The sequence below is a fragment of the Pipra filicauda genome, unplaced genomic scaffold, assembly GCF_003945595.2.
Source record: "Pipra filicauda isolate LSUMZ 115617 unplaced genomic scaffold, ASM394559v2 scaffold28_size6257848_pilon, whole genome shotgun sequence".
In the NCBI taxonomy this organism is placed as follows: domain Eukaryota; kingdom Metazoa; phylum Chordata; class Aves; order Passeriformes; family Pipridae; genus Pipra; species Pipra filicauda.
In genome coordinates this window covers 4,147,307-4,173,103 of record NW_024104409.1, presented here as the reverse complement: position 1 = coordinate 4,173,103, position 25,797 = coordinate 4,147,307, and the positions used below count along the sequence as shown (strand labels likewise).

At 35.1% G+C, this 25,797-nt stretch overlaps 1 protein-coding gene across 2 annotated transcripts in view; it reads right to left on the bottom strand.

The window, feature by feature from the left end:
• VWA8 (von Willebrand factor A domain containing 8) overlaps nt 1-25,797 on the bottom strand; it is a 181,776-nt gene that overhangs the window by 113,697 nt on the left and 42,282 nt on the right. For both annotated transcript variants that reach the window (XM_027720277.2, XM_039382906.1), the window contains 8 exons: nt 23,964-24,068; nt 19,389-19,520; nt 17,979-18,113; nt 17,820-17,897; nt 11,687-11,847; nt 10,393-10,506; nt 2,553-2,721; nt 2,169-2,246 (listed from right to left, as the gene is read on the bottom strand). In XM_027720277.2, the coding sequence (XP_027576078.1) occupies nt 2,169-2,246; nt 2,553-2,721; nt 10,393-10,506; nt 11,687-11,847; nt 17,820-17,897; nt 17,979-18,113; nt 19,389-19,520; nt 23,964-24,068 (972 nt within the window). The remainder of the gene's footprint in view (nt 1-2,168; nt 2,247-2,552; nt 2,722-10,392; nt 10,507-11,686; nt 11,848-17,819; nt 17,898-17,978; nt 18,114-19,388; nt 19,521-23,963; nt 24,069-25,797) is intronic.

Here is a 25,797-nt window from a genome sequence, read left to right as displayed (position 1 = left end):
TTCCCCTGAAAAACTACCATATTAACAAAAAGGTATTTATATAAAAAAAAAAATCAGTTCTATGAAATTCTATAAAACTTCTCTCAAATTATGAGAAAGCAAAGAACAATAGGTCTGAGCAATGAGCAAAAATTCTTTAGACTGAGCTAACTGCAAAGATTACTACTCCTCCTCCTGTTTTCACTGATAGAAAATTGTGAAGCATCTTCTGAACAATCATAGTTCACCACCCAGCACTGTGGAGACTGTGATATAAATGATGGCATTTCATGTGTTATTTCAAGACCTGCTCAGCCAAGCATGAAGCAAGGGCAAGGGAGAGGAGCAAGTGCTGTATCCTTGCTATCCCTACTTACTAGCCAGAACTCTCACTGCCTTTGGAGATCATACTCTCTTCACAAAAGTATCTTAAACAAAAGTATCTTAAACAATTCCTAAGCAGAGAAAGTTTTGGCAGATAGGCAATAAATCACAACCTATGAGACTGCACTGATGGAGAAAAGCAGCTGGGCATATGAAATGAGGTAGTGTATTTCATATGTCATGCCACCTTGATTAAGTCCAATCTGTAGGGACGTGGGCATATAAATTCTAAATAATATATAGGTTCAGATCCTGCACTGAAATAAATAAGCACGGAGGAACAGGACGGACCACTGAGGAAAAGCTGCATCACGTCTTTTGGATACTTGCAACTGGTAGTTAAAATTTTGGTAAGAAAATTTCCTCCTTTCTTTTATGGTTTGGTATTTTTTAAATTGAACAACCATAAACTCAAAATTGGGTTAGTGACAGTCTTTGTAATATATACCTATGAGACATCTAATTCAACAGGATCTTGATTGTGGTCTCCAGATTCTCTTGTAAATCAAGCAAACAATTACAACGACGCAGACAACACCTACAGAGTGAACAGTCTACAGGTACTCTATTTTTAACAAAATCGCTCTAAACAAGGGTTAATATTTCAGGATTATCTCTGGCAGAGATTTATTTATTTAGACAACTCTATAAATAGCCTAACATACATAAGGCACACATTTCAGCTCTCTGCACAGGTGTGCTATTCTCGACATGTCTTATGTCACTGCTGATCACAAGAATCCTCCCTCGAACCATACTGTGACTCACTTCTTAGCCAACATCATATAATTCGTTTAGGTATTTCACAATTCTACAGATAACCACAAGTCCATATTTGGAAAGGATTTTTGTAATGCTCTGTTTAGGCATGGTATGTGTCCAAGTATGCCAAAAACAATACACATATACATTAGATATAGGAAGCTAAATAGATAATAATAACAACTCTGTCCCAACAGTGTACTTAAACGTCTACCTTTTCACTTACTTTTTTTAAGCTCAAAAGAGTATAACAGCCTCTTTCAGCTTCTTAAATAGTAAGACTGTAAAAACTATTAACGAAGTTAAAATCATAAAAACTAAAGACAATGAATTTCCATACCAGTTAAACTCCTGGACTCCAGTAAAAATGTTTTACATTTTAGTTACATCAAAAACATGCAGCGTTTTAGTTGCCATAGCAATAATTTCTTTTTCTTTTCACTATGACTTAGCTGTATCTTTTTAAGGAATTTTGTGGTCACTTTGTCAGCAGAACTTATTTTTCTTGACATGTTGTCTTTAATAAATAGCCTATAGCAGTAACACAGCCAGGAGTTCTGGAGCTTTCCCTTTCCTGAATCTCTACTGCTGCCCACGGGCATTTATAATGTCCAGGTAGCTCCTATTGCCCAAAAAGCCTCAACAATGTCATCTATCAAATTTCCAACTACTAAAGTGAAGTAATCAAAATGTATTTGAATGCACATACCTATTCAAAAGGCATCTCACCATGTTTCACTGTGAGTCACATATCTAAACTCACTGACAACATGTGTACTGTTCTTCCTGATTCCCTGGAATTCAAGTAAATTCCTAAAAGCTTTACTTATGCAGACTCCAAATATGTACATCATAAATCAAAAAAGTTTAGATTATGCAGTACAGTAATTGCCAGCAATAATTTTCTGGGGCTGGTTTTCCACTCAGTTGACCCTTGAAATAACACTATAGCTTAGCATGTTATACCCAGCCTTTGCTAAAACAGTCATAGCAGGAGATAGTAAATTTAAGGAGAAGAAAAAAAAAAAAGAAAAAGGGCTCACTGTGGCATCATTTGTCTCTCGAAGCTTGTGCGTTAATGACAACAACCGCTCCACAGCAACACTGGGCACATTGGGAATCTGAAAGAAAAACGGCATTAATCATACTGCAAGATATGCAAGTTCCACATACAGCTATACTCAGATGCAATGAGCACACAGTTGTCACAGTTGCTTTGTGACGAAGACTACTTTCTTATTACAGTATCATTTAATATCACAATAAGAATAATACCATTAAAAGAAAAGCAGATACGTTGCTTTGATAAGATGTGAAAAGTATCTCATTTATGCTACAGTGAAATAGCAAGATATTTCTTTATGTAGCAAATAAACCTGTTCAGTAAGTGGTAGTCAGTAAGTGCCTAAAATACTGAATATATTTACCATTTTTTTAATAACTTCAATTTCTTCACTCTTGCTTAAAGATCGAACATTATGAAAAAGAAACAGTGTCAAAAACTCTGGACCCAGCCATTGTTGGGTACTACTTCCAATGACAGGAGGTTCTGCTAAGACCACTATTCTGAAAGAAGGATGGATAGGAAAGGTAGACCTACAAAAAAAGAAAAAAGAGTTTAAAAATGCATTACCTGGCTTAAGCAGTGAATATCAAATTTAAATTTTACAACAGATGAAAAAGAGATAAGTTATTGTACTGAATCATATAACAGTATATTCAGATCATTTGCAATGCAACTTTGTTAAAAAAAAAAAGGCTGCATAATGGGACTTGCAATTTAAAAAAATTTACGCATCTTTTTATGTTCAGAAGGGTACCCAACTAAGCTACAGTCTACTGTGCTGTATATCTGAAATGGACACATCTCACTCATTTGATGGACTTTTTCAAGTGCTTTACCTAAAGCAGGATGTCTCACAGGGAGAAAACAAGACCTACCAGAGCTGCAGTAATGAGTAACTTCTTGTACTCAATTAGACTGACAGAAAGGATGACACTGTAGAGACTGGCCTAGATACCATGAAAAGATGAATTTAGTAACAGTCTAGGAGTATTCCCCTTACAGATGCTCTTTGTGGCCCTTGGAAGATCATCTAGACTCTTAGCATGAGATTAATATCCCTAACTTTATAATACTCCTGAAAGTTATGCTTCAAAGACCAAACCGATCACCTCACCCCTGGCTCATTTTAGAGTCAGCATGAGGAGGCAGGTCTCTCAAAAGACAGATCATGACTTACAAGAACTTAAGAATTGCTGTCCTGCATCCTTAAATCTACCCATCCAACTACATGTACCATCCCTCATTACAACAGCTGGAGATACTCCTTGGGGAAAGCACAGAAGTCTAGCCACTACCAGTAGTCTACCCTCCTCATACTTGCCTAGCACCTACAACCATATCTTCAAGGATATCAGAGGGTAGATATCTATTTGCTTTAATGTCCGTTTACCCACAAATTTGTCTAACACCCTTCTGAACTTCTTCATCCTATCTGCCTCCACAACTGCCTGTGACAACATATGACAACATTATTACTATTGTTTTTTAAATCTTTATGGAACTGACCCGCTAGCTTCAGCCAGTGTTCCTCAGTTCTCACTGCATGATTAGGTGACTAATAGTCACCTAATGAAGATAACGGGAGCTTACAACACAAACTTAAATATACAACTTTTAGATGTGTTAGGGCACTAAAAAACCACTGCCTTTGATTTTGGTATCTTTGTCTTCTTCACACCTTTTTTATTCTTTATTTATGTAATATTTTCACCTCCTCTGACTGGACATTCATTGGTACTCATCAATCGGCACAAGTGCATGATCTCTAGAAGCAGCAGAAATAATAGAATAACAAGTCAGATACAAAAGCCAGTCAAATTGTGCGAGGAGGGCCTGTTTTCAACAACTAATTTTACAGTACTTTTATTAAAATAGATGCTCGTTTGGAAAAAGCAAGAGACATTTAATTAGACAACTTATATTGCTGTTACCGTGTCATTTTCTTTATAAATTACTGAAGACATAGATCAACAAATCTACTGCATAGTTGGCTGTTCGTCACAACAATAAACCTGTGATACAACAGGGCAGTCACAGCAGTCTCCTGTATCAAAGCAAACTAAGGCAGTAGCATGAGTTATTCTCAGCTGAAAGTCATAAGCCTAGAAGCTACTCCCTGATTGATAAAAATAGAAATAGATGTCTGAAAACATCACATGAAAGAGGAACCAATGGGAATGTCACTAAGCATAAAAAAAGGTCAGGGAACAGTAGCCAACCTTATTATAGAAGAAAACATTTCCTAGATAGGATAAATACATATACTTACAGACTTGCCTTTCTCTACATTACTAGGAAGAAAAACAACTCTCCTCCAGAAATCCATCAAATTCTAGCCCTTCTGCAATACCATAAGAGAACACAAGAAGTAGTCAACTTTCCTGGTAAAGGAATCACATTTCTTTTGTATCACCTCCTTGTCACTGTCAAACTCAAGGGGCACCATGGGGACAGCCAAGAAAAGCATAGAAAGAAGTGGGAGGAGAATAGATGCAAAGTCAGAGCAAGCTAATTTGGTGATATCAGCTAAATTCACTGACTAATCTCTAGACTTGGACATATCACGACATCACTGTTGTAGGCATCCAGTTTGTAAACATGAATAAAACTATTTGGCTACTTCAAAAGCCTATTGTTTGGACTGACGTTTGCAATGTTGAAAATATCAAGCTAAGTGTATTATTAAAACAAATGCCACAAATTACTCAATCCTGCAGTTCTCTGAAAGCTTCCATCAGCACAACTGAAGAGCTTCAAAGTTATTCCATCATATTATAGATCAAGACTCTAAAGGAATATAATATGGAGAGTTCCTATGTGGAGTTGTACTTTATAGAAAAGAAATCTTTGACATGACAGGAAATCTAGTGTTTTTTGCAAATGAAGGCCAAGTAAGTGTATCTTGTTAAAAACCTGGCATCTTTTAATTAATGAGCCTCAAACACAGTGGGAAGATTTGGTGTTAATTGATTCATGCAAAGAGTCTCTATCCTTCTCTCTATCAAATATTTATTGACAACACAGGCAGCAGAGCACTCTCCTAATAAAATGAGTGTCCTTCTTTTGACATTACTGTCTAATTCCAACCAAGGATTACCACCACTGCTCTCGAGAGGCAGATCAGAACACAGTGTGGGCGATTTTAGGGGAAGATTTTCTTGTTATTGACACATGGTTTCGAGCAATTGAAGTTTCTCAGAAAAAAAAGAAATACAATGCAGAATGGCATTTCTAATGCCACTGTGCAAAACCAAACTATTTTTGTTTGTCTCTTCCTGTAAAATGATTTAATAGATCGCATTTTCTATCAATTTTTATGAGTTGGGAATTGTTATAATACTAGGACCAAAATTACCTATTGTTACTTTCTTGCTGTATTTCTTAAATTTCACCGCAGTCTAAAATTACCAAATTACTTTATCTTAAAATTCACTAAACTGGGAAAAAACCAAACCCCTTAACAACAAATGAAGTAAAAGCTAAAAAATGTAAGCAATTAAAAATTCTATTGCTTGATAAAGTCACTCCCTGCCACACTTCATATTTGCCTCGTCTACTGTGTGTTCCCTTTCAACCTAATTGCATGGAAAATAATTCACTGTCTGCAAGGCATTAAAACCATCCATGAATTATGAGTGACTTCTTTTAGCTTCTGAACTATCCTATTACATACCTTCTTCTGAATTTTCCTATAATAGCTGCCTTTCTGCTCACCACAACAAGGACTTCACATCCGCGTGTGTGTGTGCGCATGTTCTGGGGGGTATATCCACACAAACAGGTTAAAATACTTCACCATGAGATAAACACTTCACTGCTTGTCTTGCAAAGGCTGTGTGCTATCTTTACAATATCTGTCTTGGTGACGTAATGGATGACTAGAGAAGAAATTCTATTGCAGAAATCTTGGATATGCACAGTACCTGAACACACTTTCTCTTAATCTCTGAACCTGGTTGGGGAAATGAATAAGGTATCAGCATCTATAATTTCCTTCTATGTAAAATATCTTGAAGGACCATCTGTCACTTTCTCAAGGGCTGCTTTTTTTTCTTCTCTTTAAACTCATAAACAAGAATTCTTAGTCTCCTCAAATGAAAGAATGTTATCTTACTATGTTTGCTAACTTCACAGCCAAACTAGCCTAACAAAAAATAGAGGAAAAATGACAGTGTGGCCAGTATTAGTTACCTTGTAGCTTACAGGCTTTCAGCAGGCCAAGGAGTATCCCAAAATCAAGGGCAAGGGCAAGAGCAACATATTGCTTGCACTTGTCAGTCCTGAGAGAGCTATTGCACTCACCAGTCTCAAGCTCTTCTTAGAAAAATGGTAATTTTTATACAGATGTAGAAATGTAATGAAATAATAGTGAACATATAACTCAACGATTTTTTTAGAGCATAGTGTGATCTGAAATACCACCCCTTTAGTAAAAAAAAAAATCAACAAACACTTGACCCTCTTCTCTTTCTCTTCTACTACACAGATGAGTATTCTGACTATTCAAGCACTAAAAATTAAAGGCACTAAAAACGTAGGAAAATATTATTTTTTTAATATCAAGCATTTTCGTACAGGAACACGAAAGCCTAGTCCAAAATGTGTCTTGCTCATCTGAAGAAGGAGTCTCCTAAAACATCTCCATTAGTATCACAATTTTTTATCTCCTTAAAAATGGGGAAAATCTTTAGATGTGTCAAATCCTTTTACAAACAGAGACTAAAAAAAGTGTTTACAGAACTTTTGATCATTGGTTAGGAATGGTACACCTTCTCTCTAAAACAGATTTAGATGGAAATTCTGTTTTAAAATTCCATTCACAAAGTAGTCTACTATAAAGCATTATCCATTTTTCTTTTCCACTATGAGAGACATATTTGTATTTAGGTAACCTACAACAGCATCTGGCCATGTCACTAGTGACTCTTAAATTAAGGGAACAGAGAGTAACAACGAGTTATTTTGCATTTATGAACAATCAGAAGTAGCACAGAAGAAAGACACTGGAAACTATATTACAAATAGTCACTACAATCAAGAACACTCAGGCACAGCAGAACTGAGCTGAATGCACTTCCAGTGAATCACTGATGTGCCTTTCAGTATGTTTCTTCCTCTTCCTCTGTTTCTCTTAAGAACTACATTAGCACATGATATCAGGTAGATAATATGTATCCTTTGTACCATATTGATTCCCAATATACAAATGACAATTGAGGCTGAATGAGTGGGACTTGCAAAAAAAAAAGAAGTCAGAATAATCCTCTGATTCAAACAAAACTTGAAACCACTTTACACAGGAACTCCCTAATTGGAAAATTACCAGTAGACTTAATATGTCACTCAAATATTGCAAATTCAGTCCAAACTGGGAATGACATCATAAATTCCACTGACCTGGCAACGAGCAATTGCACTGAAATTACTTTAGTCAAATCTAGTAAATCAGGGTAAGTAAAGCTGTCTTTTCATCTTACTCTAACATCAGAAATACAGCTAACATCACTGGCCACAGTCAGTGACACGCAGCAAGAGAGATGTTTCTCATCAATATAGAAAGCATCTCCCAATTGCAATCAGGTAAGAATTTGTCCAGCCAATCTGCTAATAAATTCATGGTACAACACACTCTGTGTCACTTCTCCACAAGGCAATACGTTGCAGGCAAAGAAGGGATGGTTAGCACCACCATGAATAAAGTCTGTGATTAAATCAGCTGTCAGTACCTCAGATAGCATTTGATGAGAAGGTGCCTGAAGAGAAGGGTTAATTCTGCAGCATTCTGCAACACTGGGATGTACTGAAGCTTGCAGGGACAGATAACTACTGCTGAAAAGGATGAGTAGCAAGGAAGAATACAGTTCTGGAATCAAAGATGTCAACTACTGACTCACATCCTGGAGCCAGTGAAAGGTAGTGATGTTTACAGAATATGGAAGGCACCAAAACCAGGATGAAGTCCTAGAACACCTTCAGTTTCTCAAGGGCTCATGAGAACAGTGCCCCTCTGTAGAGAGGAGTTGTCCAGTGTTGTCAAACAAGCCCATAGCCAAAACCAAGGAAGTAGTTACGTTTGCATTACTTTAGCCTGGTTTTGAGTAAGTCAGTAGAGAAAACAAGAGCAGATTGAATGTTTCACCTAGGAGAAGGATAGGATTCTCAGCAAAATGGACTTCAGATAATTCAGGATGAAGAATTTTCATCTATAGCCAAGATGGAGCTAAATGGTCACACCAAGCTTCCAGATGCAAGCATGCCTAAACAGTGGGGTATCTGTCTGTTTTTAAGACCAAGTCCTAATCAGAAATTCATTCCTGCCTAATACAGCAGACACCTCTCACTTATGGATTAGAGCGAGAGCTCACTGTCAGTCAAATAGATAACTAAGAGTTTAGCAACTCACAAAACACTATGTTGCAAAATATCAAAGTGGTTAAGTAAAAGCAGTACATTGCAATCTGAAGGAGAGACAGCCTTTCAAGGAAAACCCTCCCCCCCAAAAAAAAAAGACTTATGGAGCCTCCAAAATAGCCAAAACCAATGCACAAATGCACAACTATCAATGAACAGAACAGTGGAACCATCAGGTTACTCAATGAGACTGAAAGAAAGGAAAGTAGATTCAGAGGTGACACAGTAAGAATGGTCTGCAGAACAATGATTGAAGAAGATAGCCTAGACAGTTCTCATGATTTAACAGCTAATGAAGGTTAAAGGGAGTCCATTGCCAAAACAGCCACAGTTATAACGGAGACGCAGAATCCAGATATAAAGCTCTATTCTTGTGAAAGACATTTGATCCAGTAAGAGGGGCAGTACTGAAGATGAATGTGTGATTCATTGTCTAGGTTTTTGGAATATATTGGCAATGAAATAAAGAGTCCTAGGCAGTAAGCAAAACAGTACAACTACTGCCATTCTGCCTGAAAGCACCTTGGACAAGACCATGAACATGAAGCAGGGAGGAGCCTTACACAATAGATATATTTGGAAGTACAGAGTCCACCGCAAAGTTGGGATACCAACCTAGATGGGCCCTTGGAGCTTTTTTACCGCTCTTTCAAAGTCTATGCTTAAAGTCCCAATAAACAGAACACTTCCCTGATGTACAGTTCTTCACTCAAATAAAACAAATGCAGGAAATGACCATCTAGCTAAGTGTATTGTCTCAGCAGAGTGGATAGAATTTGCAACAAGTAGGCTTACATACCTACAAAAAAGTAGAAGGCTTAAAATGAAGTTTGGTTTTTTGGTTGGTTTTGTAGTGCATTTTTTGGTCCTTTTTTTTTTTTAAACCCCACAGTATTTTGATCACAAAGTGAACCAGAAATAAAAAAACAACTAGTAAAAGAAAAGGGAGGACTATAAAGGAGGTCAAAGAAAAAAATCAGATTCAGTGAGATAATTGAGAGAAATTGAGTAGTACATCATGAACTATAACCAATGAGGCCTCTTCATAGTGGGCACACACACAGCATGCAGCATTAATATGAGTACGGACATATGACATAAAACTTCAATTGTTTTTTCAGATGGTAGATCCATTTCAGAATCACAATATGTTTAGCTCCTTATATATTACTGAATATTAGACTGCATTTGTTTTGACATACTCTCAACATAAACTAGAATTGGTCAGCAGTGTTTGACTATGCATCAAATATGGCCTCAGAGGACTAGAAAACATTTCTATCTGTGAAATGTTTCCGGCAGACAAGTGGAAATGAAGGAACAAAAAGAATAAGCATAATGGGTCCCAACCCATCCTTAGGATTTCCTGCCCCATATTAGTTGTAAATTAAATACCACCTTTCTAGCTAATGAGGCAAAAGAATGTAACAAGTAGTATTTAATTTCAACTTAGTTTTATTTTCCAAGGCTTTTAATAAAATGTTACAAAAACTAAATATCATATAGCTTTATATCTATTTTTGTATGCACTTAAAATTTCTCTTCAATTTCTAACTGCTTCTCTGAAAGGATATTGAATGTTTTCCTTCTAGTTCAAGCATTCTAAACAGGATATGATTTTCCCATGTCACAAAAAGAAATAGAGCTCACAAGGAACCTGATGTTTAAAAGATGTTTCTCCCAGTGATTAGAAGGTATCTATTCAATAGAAAAGTATTTTGCAGTTTTTTATTAAAAAAATGAAAAAAATGAAATTCTGTTTGCTTCCATAGTTGTAGCTGATACTTTACCTTTCGCGCAGTTTTTCATCAGAGAGCTGTAATTCTTCTTTTAAGTTTTGATATCTATCTTTCCTTAACAATCTGGTGCCGTCATACAGAGTCAGTTCTCTGTCATGTACTAGTCTGAAAATAAAGAATAAGCTCTAGTTAGCCACTGATTAATTTTTAAAATATCTATAACTCCACGTGTTTTTTTAAAAGCTATCTCAGTCAATATGGGCCACAGAAAAAGAAAAAGTTATAACAACTTCAGATGCATCCACACATGGAGGTAAAATAACATGCGTAAGTTTTAGCACTAAGTCAACTTAGTTTAAACAGAAATGGTAAGAATGCAAAAAATAAAAACCATCCTTCTTACCAGTGTAGTGTGCATAAATGGAATGAAACAGCTGCTTTGTTATGCTTGTACCAAGTAATATACTTTTCTTTTGTTTCTTTAAGAGATATCTTTCAGCTGGCTTTAATGATTAACATACATACAGACCTAGCTTTTACTTTTTCGTAGGCAGAAGTTGATTAGCTATAACACATGCACACGTCAGAAGAAAAAATCATAATGGAAAAGCTAAACTGATGACAAAGCAAAAACACAGGCAAGTAGAATTCTCTCTTCTGCCCTTCTGCATATATATATAATAACAGAAAGCACAAAATGTTTTTGCTACAACCTGTTTTAAAGCTCAAGATGTCCTTTACATTTACAAAAGGTAGTATATGATGCAGGCATATGAAACAGCAGAAAAAATTGACCTGACATTATAGATTATTATTAACATAGTATTTGCTATTACTGTTTCTATTCTCCAAAGTTTAACTAATTTTTTTATTGAATTATGGAATAATGTTTAGAAATAGTTCTTTGCAATCAATATAAAGTATACTTTTACATATAATTGTAATGATCACATATTATTTAGAAGCAGAATGCACTCAAAGTATTAAAATTTTTTTGACATCTTGCATGTTCAGATCACTGTGCAAATATTACTAATTTTTAGATTTCATAATTTTAGAGTAAAACCTATCTCATTCAAAAATTCAGACTTACATTCCATAGTTGAAACAGACTTAAATTTCCTGTATTATTGTAGACTTATAAAAAATGAAATAATTGCTTCTGCTTTTAATTATGTAAAAAAATGAGCTTTACATATTCTACGAAACTTTAACACTCAGCTTGATCTTTACAATATTCTTTAAGTTATAAAGCCATATTCACCAGAAGAACGTAACGTCTCAGCATGTATGCACTCAACAAACATATCACATGCACCCAACTTAGCTGTGCTCACATCCTGACCTTTGAAGTACAGCTAGAGTGCCAGGGTTAATTCGATGAATGCCATCAAGAATAACAAGCTTTCCTTCCAGAGCTGCAGTAACAAGTGGCGAGGGTCTCCAAGCAGTGTCTCCATTAGGAAGAGTATACCTTTGCTGTAGCAAGTCTCTAGCCGTCATATCCTGTAAGCATCAATTCATCAGAAGAATATATTTATGCTCATGCTCTATTTTTTTAATTTACGGGTACATGCTTTCTCCTTAAAAAACTGCTTTTTGTTCTTCCTTAAGGATATACCCATGGAAGATTAGCAGGAAATCTTCAATTACTTTTCCAAAGAGGATTAGAAATACACACACAAATCTACACACAAAATGTTAAACAGTCTTTGGAATTTCTAGTTCTTGCCAATGTCACCTCTCTGAAACAAGAACAAAAGCCTTACTCCCCCAGCCTGCCCCTTTAACACAATACCAGCATATGACAACTTGTACACAGCTCTGTGTACAGAAGGGGGCAGTACTTTACACCTGGAACAAACGAATAATTTCGAGCAAAGATTTCATCATTAATCTTGAACACAGCATGATATTCCACCTCTCAGCAGGAAAATGCAGTGGAAGCATGACAGAAAAATAGACAAGGGTAAGAAAGAAGACATTAACACACATAATATCAAAAGTACATAGCATATCACAAAATAATGCTTAAGGGATAGAACAAAATCAAAGGCAAAATCTATTATATCCTCTAGCAAACATATTTTATATGTTCCATTAGAACAGGTAAGCACTAGAGTAACAAAGACATAATAGTAATTTTGTGACCTGGAAGATTAAATTCCTTCCTTGAGCTGTGCTGTGAACACAATTTAACCTAAAATCAGATGAGAATATATTTTTTATGTAGTTGTAGCTTTTGCATATGTACTTTTCACAACTACAAACCCTTTGAACTTTAAAGAATAAAAATAGAATATATTACGTCATATGCTGCCCTGAATCATTTCCTCTTTCTATATTTCCTTAAAAGCCCTAAAATAACAGGACAAAGTCTCGTTCCTTCGGTGCTTCCACATTTGTATAATTTAAAGTCTCACATTCAAATCCTCAAAACCATATCATATATTTATTGTTGCATTTCTGTCGTTTTACTGCTGTGTTTGCTCTTTTCTATTAATTAGACTAAAACTATAATATGAAACATTTTTATCAATCCTGTGTTTTCAGGACTTGCATAAGAACTGCATTCTGCAGCTAGTAAATGCTGTAACTGAATAATTAACTAACACGTTTTATAATTCAGAGAACTATTTCATCTCTAGAGAAATGAAACAGCATAGAATATGAATTGACTGAGAGCCTAGTATGCTATATAGCATGTCCATCTCTAATTCCAACAACACTTGAGAACCATGCATTAATTTTCTGGAGATAAACTCAGAAGTGTATTTTGGTGCAAGATATTTTCTGAAATATAAAATGAATATTTATATTGTGATTTAAATGGTTGAATATTATTCAATTTAGGGACACATTAAAAGAAATATCGTTGCTAACACCTGCAGTTTTTGTAAAGGACTTATTTTATGGCTAAGTACTTACCAGGTGACTTATTGTTTTTATTTATTCACTCTTATACAATTTTTAATAAATTTTATTCAAATAATTTCATACATGATATTAAAAATAGTCTTATAATACTCTAATACTGAAAAATGCCTCCCTTTGGAGGGGAGAATAAGAATTAATTTTGCCTCTTATTTTGGACAAAGCAATGGTAACAATATATTGCCATATAAACAAAAAGCTTATTTTAATTTGTAACAGTCATTGTAACTGAAGCGGTTTACACTGCATTGTTTATTTTCTAAAATAGCTTGTATTCAGGGGGGAAAAAAGGATGTTTAGGAGAGAAAACAAATAGGGTAACTTCTGTTCCATTCCCTTTTAGCAGCTATACCAATACAAGCCTCCAACCTAGGCATTCTTCATGGCTCACAGTACTAATCATGTTCTTGGCAATTATGAGGTGAAAAATCTAAGTTTCCTGCTTTTCACGCCAACTTGGACTCACCATTTGTTAGTCTTTCTCAAATACAAAATTGGAAGGATTTTGTAAAGAAAAATTATGAGGTCATACAAATAAAAAAAGTCCTAGAAACAAAAACATCTCAGTACACAAACACTAGTGATGTGCTTAAAAGACTGTTTTTGTTGCAGAAAAAAAGGAGCAAGTTGCTGGAAAACTGTTATAAGTCTGACTGTTACTTTTTTTTCCTCTGAAACTCTGGGAGGAGAAAATCTTATATTTTATGCTATTTAAACTAAAAGTTCCTTAGATACAGTCCACAAAGAACTAGCTGGCTGCTGCTCCTCATTTGCTGTTGCTTATTTGCATTAAGAGACAAATTAAAAACAAACCTTTCCCAATCAGGATGAGTTTCCTTTCTCAGCAATTTGCCTACACAGAATTGCATATAATGAGAAATCTGTATACTGATGTCAGATATCACAAATGAGACAGGAACTGTTCTCTGAGCCAGCTATTAGTATATGATGATCTAGGTTCTCAAAAGGTTTGGTTTAGGTAAATTTGATTCTCATCTCACAACATAAAAGCTTTTAGAGTTGGGTTTTTTTATGAAATCAATATATAGAGATAGGCCTTTTCACACTTTTCAAACCCTTAAACCAACTTCAGATGCAAAGAATGATGAAGCAAATATTAAAAGTAAAGATCATACATATATAAAAAAATCCAAGAATTCATTTCTTCACAGAGCCTGAAGAAAAACAGTGCTATTGCTTTAGACCAAGGGTAAGTGCCCCACTACTCATTTTTGTGCCTGCAGAAATCACTGGAAAATAAAAACAAACCACAGGACAAATAAAAACCTCCTTAATTTTTGAAATGGATTTAGGACAATATGATGTCTCTGAAAAAAAAGAAACAAAAAGATGCTCTTTTGAATCAAAGTAGAAAAAAATGCTAGATTTACAGCATTATCAAACTTTTCATAGTCTTCATTGCTGAATTAGTATATGAACTTAACACCTGTTGTCATTAAATTATCCTATTACTTTGCTATGCAAAGCCCCTGATACGTTATTACATATTTTGAGAAAAACAAATGCATTTGGAAATTCTATTTATAGCTCAGATACATTCAATAATATTTTTATACACTGCTTCTTGTAAAAACTATTGAGTTTATGTAACATATTACATATTAGGAAACATCTACACATGTGGATCTCACGTTGAGTTGGCTACACAGGACTTTATAGTGAACAAGCAGCTCACAGTCATTTGTTTGCTTCAGTGATATTGTCTGGTATCACCAAAAGCCTCTCTGTAAAATCCCTTTGCCCTTTGAACTTGATCAAACCCTGGTGAAACTGAAAGAAAAGGTTACTTCCGTGGGAAATACTTCAAATCCTTTGCCTAGATTTTATTTTTGTAGGAATTACAGATCCCTTTGAAAGAAAGATGTTTACTAAACAAATAGTTCCACTGTCAGCTCTGCTCATATGCCTCCAAAAAGGAAGTCTTCTGCTCATATTCATCACAGCCATACTAACTAAAGGTAGGAAGTTGAAAAACAATGGCCATGTTTTTAACCAAATAATTGTCTATTTTGCTGGTGAATACCCAATATTGTGTGCAACAAATCCAGGGTTAGGGTGTGCTTGTCCTTTAGCTGGTTTATCAAGTTGCAAAAGTTATTTTCCTGGGATGATTTAAAAATATGTTTACAGTGACATGTACAGAGAGAAGTATGCATACTGGCTGGACACACTCAGTTCTGGCTCAGAAACTATACATTTATCTTAGTAGACCACTGTACAAAAGATAATAGGTGCTGCTGGGAATCCAAATATATTACTACAAATGTAACATTGCATTGATGAGGATATGTAGCTTTGGAACCCAAATCTGCTCACACCTGACCATGAAAGTTAAAGCATTAGAAAAGGGCAGAAGTCATCTGTCTGACTCCAGCTACGCAGATAGAGTTTCAAAGTCTGTGCCCTTATCATCTGAAGCCATATGGGGGAAGGAAAAGCAGTGGGATCCTGTCTGGGGAGGTTCTCAACAGTGCAAGAAAACATAAAATAGACTGCCTTTTTTCATCATCATCATCATCATCAATATTTGTCTTTTCTATATTCTCTCACTTTTTTTCTATTTCAACCCTTCAGCCCCATCACCCATTTCTGTCAGTGTCTCTCCCCACACACCATTATACTTCCAAATCAGACGCCACTGCCATTTCTTCCTTTGGAGGTCTCCATGCTGTCTGGGAAAAATGTAAAGCAGAAAAGGACGGAAGAAAGAGACCAATATACTGCATTAAATCTGATGTTAATGTTTCCCTGCAGCATTGCCAATTATCACTCACAATTGTAAGTCCTGTGATATTTGGTGTATTTTGACTCAAAAGGTCATACGAGACTCTTGACTTCATATTTTATTTGAATGTTTCCATTCCTCAAGGTTATGGAGAAAACCTTACACTTGATCTCTCTCCGTGTGAAAAGCTAGCAAATTAATGAATTCTACTTTTAAATCTTGTAATTTTTCAGTTTATGCCATGAGGTTAGAGTGTATTACAGTCTAAGACAGACAGTTCTTCCCAAACACGTACTGATGACCACTGGCTATGACATGGCTTGGCTATGACAGAGCCTGGGTTTGCAAAAAAACTCAACAACTCCAAAATCTTCTTTCCCTTATTATTCTACATGTCTAATTCCCCGGAACCACTACTACTACTTCTATGTTAATCTTTTTTAATAAAAACTTCACAATTTACTCAGTAAAAACATTCACACTGCCCTTACTTTTTAAATTACTGTAAATGTCTTCTTCCAACACATGAAAAATGCAGCTAAATTTTAAGGCAACTATGTCAACTGCCTGTGCATGTCTCAAACTATGTTAGCACACACTTCACCCCAAATTTATCTTGAAAGCCACACTTGTACTAAGACACAACATAAATAAATTAGCATCAATTAGGTTAAGAACGGAAGGCTACTGTCTGTTTGCTATACTATCTATGAATAATGAAGTTAATATTCATTGAATAGAATATGTATATATTACATTTAAACACCAGTCCTTGTTTTTCATTTCTAGGATGCAATATTTTTATACATGGAACTTCAACTTCTAATCTCTACTGCAACGCAGTCCCACCACAATTGTAATCAGATTAAACATAAATATAAAAAAAGAAAAGGCACTGAATTTATAATATTGATTAAAATTCCACATCTTGCGCATCAGAAAAAAAAAACATATAAGAGGATATTAGGATATCTTGACAGAGGAGACACATAAAAAAAAACAAAGATAGATTAAGCCTATGTTACATGAAGAATAACTTTTAAAAAATTCCCCAGAAACATAAACCCCATGGTGCATTCTTAATACCAAAAAGAAATTATCTGCCATAACTATATAAAAATTGTGCTGATATTGCAGAATTTCATTATAAGATTAAATGGCATATGGACCAAGAAGAACAAAAAAGGAACTACAAAAGGTCTTCCAGAGGCATTCAACATGCATGAACTACAGTGGTCACTGCCCTGACCCAAAGGCAGCAAACATACTTCAAAATGGAAAAAAAAAATCCAAAAAGGAGAAGACACAAAAGACAAAGTTTTCTTTACAACATTGAATGCCAAAGCACAGAATGAGTTGTCAGTTCTCTGTGGCGAGAAGAAAGACCATTGTGTTAGATGATTCACTATACATTTTACTTAGATTATCTCTTTCACATTCACAATGAACTCAATAAAATTGAAGGAAAGCAGTATCAGGATCAGTTTATATGTAATAACATTGTACTATCTATATTGCTGCACTGTACTCCCTCTATTTTGGCCCTGCAGTAAGAAGAGACTTGAGCATTCTAACACAGAGAGTAAAAAATGCTCTATAATGATCAGAAGACTTTGCTATCATTGAAATCTTTGCTTCCTTTATTGTTTTAACCCATATTTTAACCTATGTTTTATGAACACAGCTGCAGCTTTTAAAGTCACTGATTGAGAAGAACAGTATACACAAAGAATTGAGGTCTGTGTATTATACTTGAGATCATATTTAAAGCATGATCATCAGCAGATAGTTTCCTTACCTGGTAAAGCATGATAGGTTCTATGCTATATCCCAGTATATCAGCAAACTCCTTAGCAATAACAGTTTTGCCACAGCCCTAAAAAGTAAAAAAAAAGAGAATTAGATTACATTCTAAGGATCATGAGGAAAGGGGGAGAATTGAAATTTAAATTCTTACTTTTCCTCCAATTAAGCACATATCTTTAACCATATGGGATTGCATCATTTCTGCCAACAGTTGATTATGGCTGGAAGTCCTTATGAAAGTATCTGATCGAGGATGATTTTTTAACAGTCCAGTTCCAGCTGGAACCTATAAGAAAAAAAAGAACCATAATCCTAAATAAGCTACACCATGATAATGCTAGGCTTTGTGTAGACTAGGTGACACTTGTCCAAAACTACTGTAATATTTTGTTGATAATTGTCATCCATCAAACTTGGAATTGTCACTGTCACAGAATTTAATCATATAATTTCTGATAGACAAAGTCCTTCACATCTCCTTTGTCCACACTTCATGAAAAAGATTAACAAAATGTGAATCAATACAATTGCACCTTTGGGGTCTGCGAAGAACTTCAAGCTTTTCGTGCTAGAGACAAAATAAAAAAACCCAATATTCACTGCTCATCAGAGAAACACAGAAGAGAAAGAGCAATTAGTATTGTGAAAATCTGAAGGAGCTACTTTGACCAGAACCTTGGAGAGTTTCACCACATTAAGGCACTTGCTCTGTTTCCACTTCCTGCTCTAGTCTGATAACTGTTTCATCTGCAAACTTCTTATGCCCTCCTGTTCCCAGAGACATTCTGTAGACATACTTTCAGAAGGCATCACCTATATGTCAAATGAAAACAAAAATCTTTGCCTCAGAAAAGAGTTGAATCAGATTCCTACAGATTCACCTTTTCCTGAAAAATTCCCATTTGCTGTTGTTCCCCTTTTAACTTTGTCATGGTACAAACTCTCTGAGGATATTCCTCACCAATGTTACTGTGATCTCTCTGACTCACACTAATTCACCTTTACAGACTCTCTAGACTCTCCAATTTCAACATTAACTTCAAATTCTCAGATCAGCATCTGTTTCCTGAATAAGAACTTATTTCACTACCTAGCAGGTCATAAACTTCATTGGAAGAAACTCAAACTAATCATATTTGATGTGATTACTTTGTTCCACTTTTCCAACATCCTGTGTCAGAACATTACCAAGCACTCATTAGATTTTATTTGAAGTGTAAACAAAGACAGACTATTGTTTTTACTAAAAGAAAAAGGGAAAGCAGCATCAAGAGCATCATAAGTACTCTCTGCTATTCTAATCCAATTAAAAAGAAATTCAGAGGCTTTTTTTTTTTATCCAAACTGTAATGATTCACATGGAGGTATGAGTTTATCTAGAAATAAAATCTTGTATATTCATAAACTAATATTCCAATATCTAAATGCATTTCCAGTAAATATCATGTATTAAAAAAAATTCAAATTACTTTCAGTATCAAGTGTAAGTGTCAAATTCTTGATGAAAACAAGTTACTGATTTTTAAAAACATATTATGGTTTGATGAATATAAATTCATACCTGGAATGTCACTTCTTTTTCACCAATTTGGACAGTTACATCAGCTTTGAAGGGTTTGTTTCCATGTACACTTTCTACTTTAGTAATCTTTCTGGGAATCAAGTGGTTTTCTGAATCTTGAAGCTCAAAACGCTGTAGAATTAAGAGGTGAGGAAATTAGTTACTGAATAAAACTTTCTGTTTTTTCAAACTCTTCCTTCCAAAGCAATACCAGAAGTTCACAATTAATTGTTTGTGAAGTCCTAAATCCACTTACTTTACTTCAACTTTTACTTTACATACCTGTGTTCACATTTTTGATGGCCTATGTATTTTACATTTAAAACCAAGGCAAAGAGATTGTACACCATCTACTTAGTGAGACTGTAGTGACAGATGTAAAGTGAAACTGTCACATGGTGACTTTGCCAAGTCTTAGTCTGACAGTCCAAAACAACACGAGAAACTAATGATAGCCTTTAGCATGTGTAATAATAGATCACCTATCTTGGCAGGTCATTATAACCAATTGCAGATTTAAACATCTGACTACCAATAAAAATAACTACCAAACATGACGTTTACTTAGCTTCACAGCTGCCTTATACAATGAAAACTGAGGACAACCTGTACAAACTAAGCCTTCAGCATGTTCTGGTATATCAAGGACATAAAATGGGACATTTGTCTTCTCAATCCTCTTTTGAGCATCATACTCTCTTATTTTATGCTGTACATAGAAAGCATGGAAACCATCTAAAAATGTTGGGGAAGGAGAGTCATATTGGGGAGTTTATGCACAAAACCCCTAATAACCGAAACTACTGAATTCATAGAGCCATTTTATTCAATAGAGCGAAAGCTGAGTAAACAAGAGAAAAAGGAATATTATCCAACCCCTTAGAATTCTTGGAAAAAAAATTTTTTAAACAGAAGTCACTAATGTAAAGTAATTCTTAAAAAACATGTAGTTTTATTACTAGTAGGCTTCATAGCACTGCTGATTAAAGTTTAGAAAGAAAACTGAGATGGGTTTTTACAAACACTTTTGCTCTTCATCACTTCATAAATTCCTTTTCTGGAACAAAACCCTACTAAAATTTTACTTTTAAACATGTATTTAAGATAAATATGCTTTAGTAAAGGGCTGTGCCCAATTATATTCTTATTGTAACAGCTGAGTCTACTTCTGATACCATTAAATGCTTAAACAACAAAAGAGGATAGGAATGTCTACTTAGTATCTCAAACTATGCTTCTAAGAAATGCTCCAATTAGGATTTTGTGAAAGGAACTACCAGATGTTCTCAGTCTTATCTTCATTAGGAAATTACAATATTCTTACAAAGTTAATAGCATTTTGGATAGAGTCAAAGGCACTCATACACAAAATTGCAAACTGCTTGTATGCTAAAATCCCTTACCAATGCAAGAAAATAACTGTGAGTGAGCAAGAAAATTATCTGCACCAGCAGGCTCTGCGTCAAATAACAAAGATTTGGAGACAGCATCGGCAGACCTTGTATACAAAGGTCTTGGGAGTGTAAAATTTCTACAGTGTTTTTTTGTTTGGTTGGAGTTTTTTGTTTTGGTGGGTTTTTTGTTTGTTGTTGTTGAGGGTTCTGTAACCAGCATTTTAGACCCTAAGTCAGGACAGTGAAAAAGGACCGTCTATGTGCAGAATGTTACTGAATTTATATAACTTAAATTCATCTTACTCAATTTGTACAATTTGAATTCATCACATGTAACCACATAGATGCTGCTGAACTGAATACTGCAGTAATTAAACAAGTGACCACACTTACATCTGAACAGGACCAGCTAACAAAGCTGTCTGTGGTTTTCAGAGCAAGACAGATCTCTTTGACGCAGTTCTTCATTTAGAATTATGACAGGTAGATACAGAATCAGAGTGGCATGAAATGGATGTACAACACATTAAATATACCTCTGCTGAGCCAGAAACAACTTCCTCTACAAAATATTCAAGCTGATAGCTACAAAGGAGTAATATTTGTGGCTTGAAATACATTCAGTATTAGAAAGTTTGGGAGATACTGGAGTATGAGATACTCCCATGAGAAGTGGGTAGTCTCATTGACTCAGACTCAAAAGAAAAGCAAAAAGAATAGACTAGCCACCAAAAACCAAGGAAGTGGTTTGGCAGTCCTTAATCATCAGGCCACATTCTGCATGCCTAGAAACATGTGAAAAAAGGCAAACTGTAATAATTAGAAAAAAATGAAACAAGAATTCTGACTACTTGGAAGTATCTAATGATTGGTAATGTCTCAAAATGGAAATTGTAAGGAATACACTGGCAATCCAGCTGGTCAAAGGAACAGAGAGTTTAAATGAGTAGTAGTTGCAGATGACCACTCTGCTGAACCCATAAGGCAGCTAAGCTATTCAAAAGAAGCATCCAAAGGCTGGAAGATTCTCTTCATGGGAAGGAAAGAAAATTTTCCAAATAATAAGAGAACTGAACTGCTTCACAAGAAGCAAAATATGAACTGCAAGTGCAAGATGGGATGGATAGATAGATGAAGTCTGACAGATTCCACTACAATGGTATGTATTGGCACCAGGAGCATCCATTAACACAAACCCCTAAAGATTATAAAATACTTTGGAAGGAGCAAGAGAGAAACAAATCCTTCCTTGGAACAAAATTTGCAAAAGAAATACCTGAGACGTGAATAGAATTCTTCTGAAGAAGGATTATTCTTGTCTACACAAGAAATAAGATTCCAGTTTTCTGAACTATTAGGCCACTCTCTGTGAGAGTGCCTATGTAATGTTTAGATTCCCCACTGCAAGGCAGGGAAACAGTTTCTGAAGAGGAGGTCAGGTAAGATTAAAGTGGGTGAGCAAGTAATAGAAAAATAGGTAAAAGGAACAAAAAAGTTTTATTTGATACAAGATCAAGACAGTAAACACAGAATTAATCAAAACATGAAAAAAGTGAAGAAAAATTCTAGGGCCTTAGAATGAAGTTAAAAACTTGGATACAGGCTAAAATAGACTTGCTCATTTATTAAGACAAATCTGATCTATATGCTATTTCTAAAATCTTGTGGAAAGATTCTCCTGATTAAACTGTACAAAAGTCCAAAAAGTAGGTGTTGCCTACTCGTTCAAAGAGGTACAGGCATGTGAGAATTAAAAAGAGCAAACCCAAAATATCCAATGACTTTCAGTAAAATACTGCAAGTTTATGCGACAAGGAAGAAATAACTATCGAAAAGTTGGAGTCTCTTATGAGCCACAAGGGCACACTGCTGGCTCATGGATAGCTTGTTGTCCACCAGGGCCTTTAGGACTTTCTCCGCAGAGTTAATCAATTTAGATTTCTGAGGCTGCTTGGAATAATGTCTCAGCACAGGCACTGCACTGGCTAGAGAGGGGTGATGCAGAGACAGCTCCCACTATACACAAACAAGGAACAGTTGGTCACGGATGTGGCAATCAATCGCAGCCTTGGCTGTAGCAACTATGAAATAATGGAATTCAAAATCCTGAGGGGCAGTGATGAAGGCAAGTGACAAATGACTTCAGATACTGGATTTGAGGCCATATTGGCTTCTTCAGAGAAGTAGTAGGAAAGACCCCACAGGAGTCACCTTTGACAGTTCAGAAAAGCTAGCAGCTCATTAAGGACAATGTCCTTCAAATGGAAGGACTGTCCATACCAAAACTCAAGAAGACAAGTAGGAGAGCAGCCTAGTTACACACGGAATAGAGGACTGAACTCCAAAGCAAAAAGGCAGTATATGGAGGGGGGATGTGTCAGCAGGGATGGGCTAGAAACATTTCCCTGACACATAAGCTTGGTTTTAGGGAAACCAAAAATTCACTAATTAGCTACAGAGTTGGTTATTTCCAAATACGCACATTCAAATAACATCTAATTTTTAGCACCGAAAGAGCTGGGTAAGATGATCTAAGCTGTGAATGCTAATATTCAACAACATCCATAACTCCTATAACGTATTAAAAAATGAAAGAAAGTGGACACTGTGCTTATGCTTTAAAAGAATAAGTGGAATAACCCACCTTAATTAGACTTTGTCAGCTATTACCAAACATCGATAAACCAACAAAACAGATCTGACCAACAACAAGCAAAAAACACCAAACAAATCCATAGACCATTATAATCTACAATTACGCTATACTGAATGTATTTTGTGCATGTCATATCTATAGCCCTTTTAGTATCTTCTCTTAAAAGTCAAATGCCAGAGGTGTTTTTTAAGAATTTGACTACCTTAACCATATAAGCAGCTACTTTCAAGTTAATTAACCACTTATTATATAATGAGGATTCTTCTGGAGCCTTTAACTGAGGTCTAAATATTCCAGACAACCTAGAGGCTTCACCTTTCACTGTAACAAAATTTACTAGCTTATGAAGGTTTTAAAAAATACTATTATGAAGATTTTAAGCATCAGCAATAATGTAGCCATTTAGTTTACTTTAAATTTCTTTTTTATGCAAAAGTAGCAAAGTAACATTAGTCAAAGAACTACTGCCATAATCCATCACTCCCTGGAATTACAATACTTACTAAAAGTAAGTGCAATACTTACTTTTAACATGTCTTTGACTGCAGTCCTGCCTTCCTTTCCAAGGAAAATATTATAGGGGTAAAGCCGGTCAATAACATGTTGGACTGACATCATAGGAAAGGAATCCTAATTCAAATTTAAAAATATAAATTAAAAAAATTATAGGCTCATTCTGTCACCAGTCATTAAACAAAAAATCTTATATAGCTTTGAAATTAAAATAAGACTGTAAGGGCAATATACAAATGACCACTATAAACAGTACTCAATTAATTATCAAAACAGGAATTTCTCAGGTCTAATTCAATATAATGTAAACGTCCATAGCAGATTAGAAGAACTATGTCCTAAAATTTATTTTCTTTCCTGTGCATAAATGGAAGTTATGGTGATGGGCTCAGATATCAAAACACATATATGGTCAAGAGAGATAAATCCCACTACCAGTAACTGAGTTTCACAGTACTACTAGAAAAGAATCAGTATGACAAGAAATCTGTATTACAGTAAGGATCTACTTGTGTACACAATGATGTGTACATTCACAGAAATTTAGAAGATTTAATTTTGATTCTATTATATTGTACAGGTTCTATTTACCAAATCTGCACATAGATATTTCTGAGCAGCTTGACTAAAACTGTTCTGTTTTAAGTTACTAAGTATGCTTCCACTTTCTATACAAAACTGAAAACAAAGGGTTTTTTTACTTTTTTAAAAGTTGTTAGTTTTAAGTACTAACTCTTCTGTCAGGTGCTGCGAACTAGACGAAGATTTTATTATTTTGCTGCAGTAACAGAAAGAAAGAGAAATGAATTTATGACTACTCAAGAAACTATGCATAAAGCCTTTTGTGGTATGAAAAAAGTGTTTCAAACCCCCTAAGTTAAGTATTGATTGTTTGCTTCAATAACGACTTGCAAATATTTAAGGACTACTTGTGTGTAACACTAGTGAAAAACAGTCACTGGACTGGCACTATCTTTTTAAGCCTTCATCAAAGCGAATATTATAATTCAAACAAAACCAACTGATTTTCAGTTACACACTTGGATTTACATTACTGAAAGAAAGTTCCTTGGAAATGAAACCAGGAGACGCATACTCTATGAAATGTGTCATTCAATTTATATTTATAAGCAGTAATAGATTTATATTATTTATAATGTTCCACATTAAAAAAAAAAACCTGTAAAAATAAACCATTTAATGCACTGTAGTAAATGTACTGCTTCAAGGATCAGGGAGCCCTTTATTGCATTTTAAAAGCCTTCCGTCTATATATAAAGACATACCATGTAATTTGTCCACATTATCTCAAATGAATAATAATTACAATGGCGTGTATAAAATTAGCCTTTTCAGAACAGGATCCTATTAAAAAATTCTCCTTTTCAGCAGGCAGGAGTTTTCAAGCCAAGATATATGTTTTAGGACTGTGTGAATCCATGACAGAAGATAAGAAACTACTTGCTACAATACATTCCCTCCTTCCCTCCACACTTTTAAACAGTTAAACCAGCCAAGTTAGAGGCAGAGGATGGCACTGACCCAGCACATGAAGGAAAAATGCTGTAGCTAGCAATCACTGAGAACAGTCAGCTTAGAAAACCAAGTGATTAAAACTAATTCTAAAAGAAACAGTTTTCGTCTACCTAAAAAAGACACTGTGATACAATGATAGTTTACATTCTCTAATGTAAAATAAAATGCTTCCTTCATTCCATAGTTTAGGTAATAGCTTAGGGCTCATTTTGTTTCTGTTACTCTGAAAGCCATCTGGCATTCATTTAAAAATAATTTTTCACTATGGGGCTCAAAGAATAAAAAGTTGCAATTTATTTTAAAATCCAAC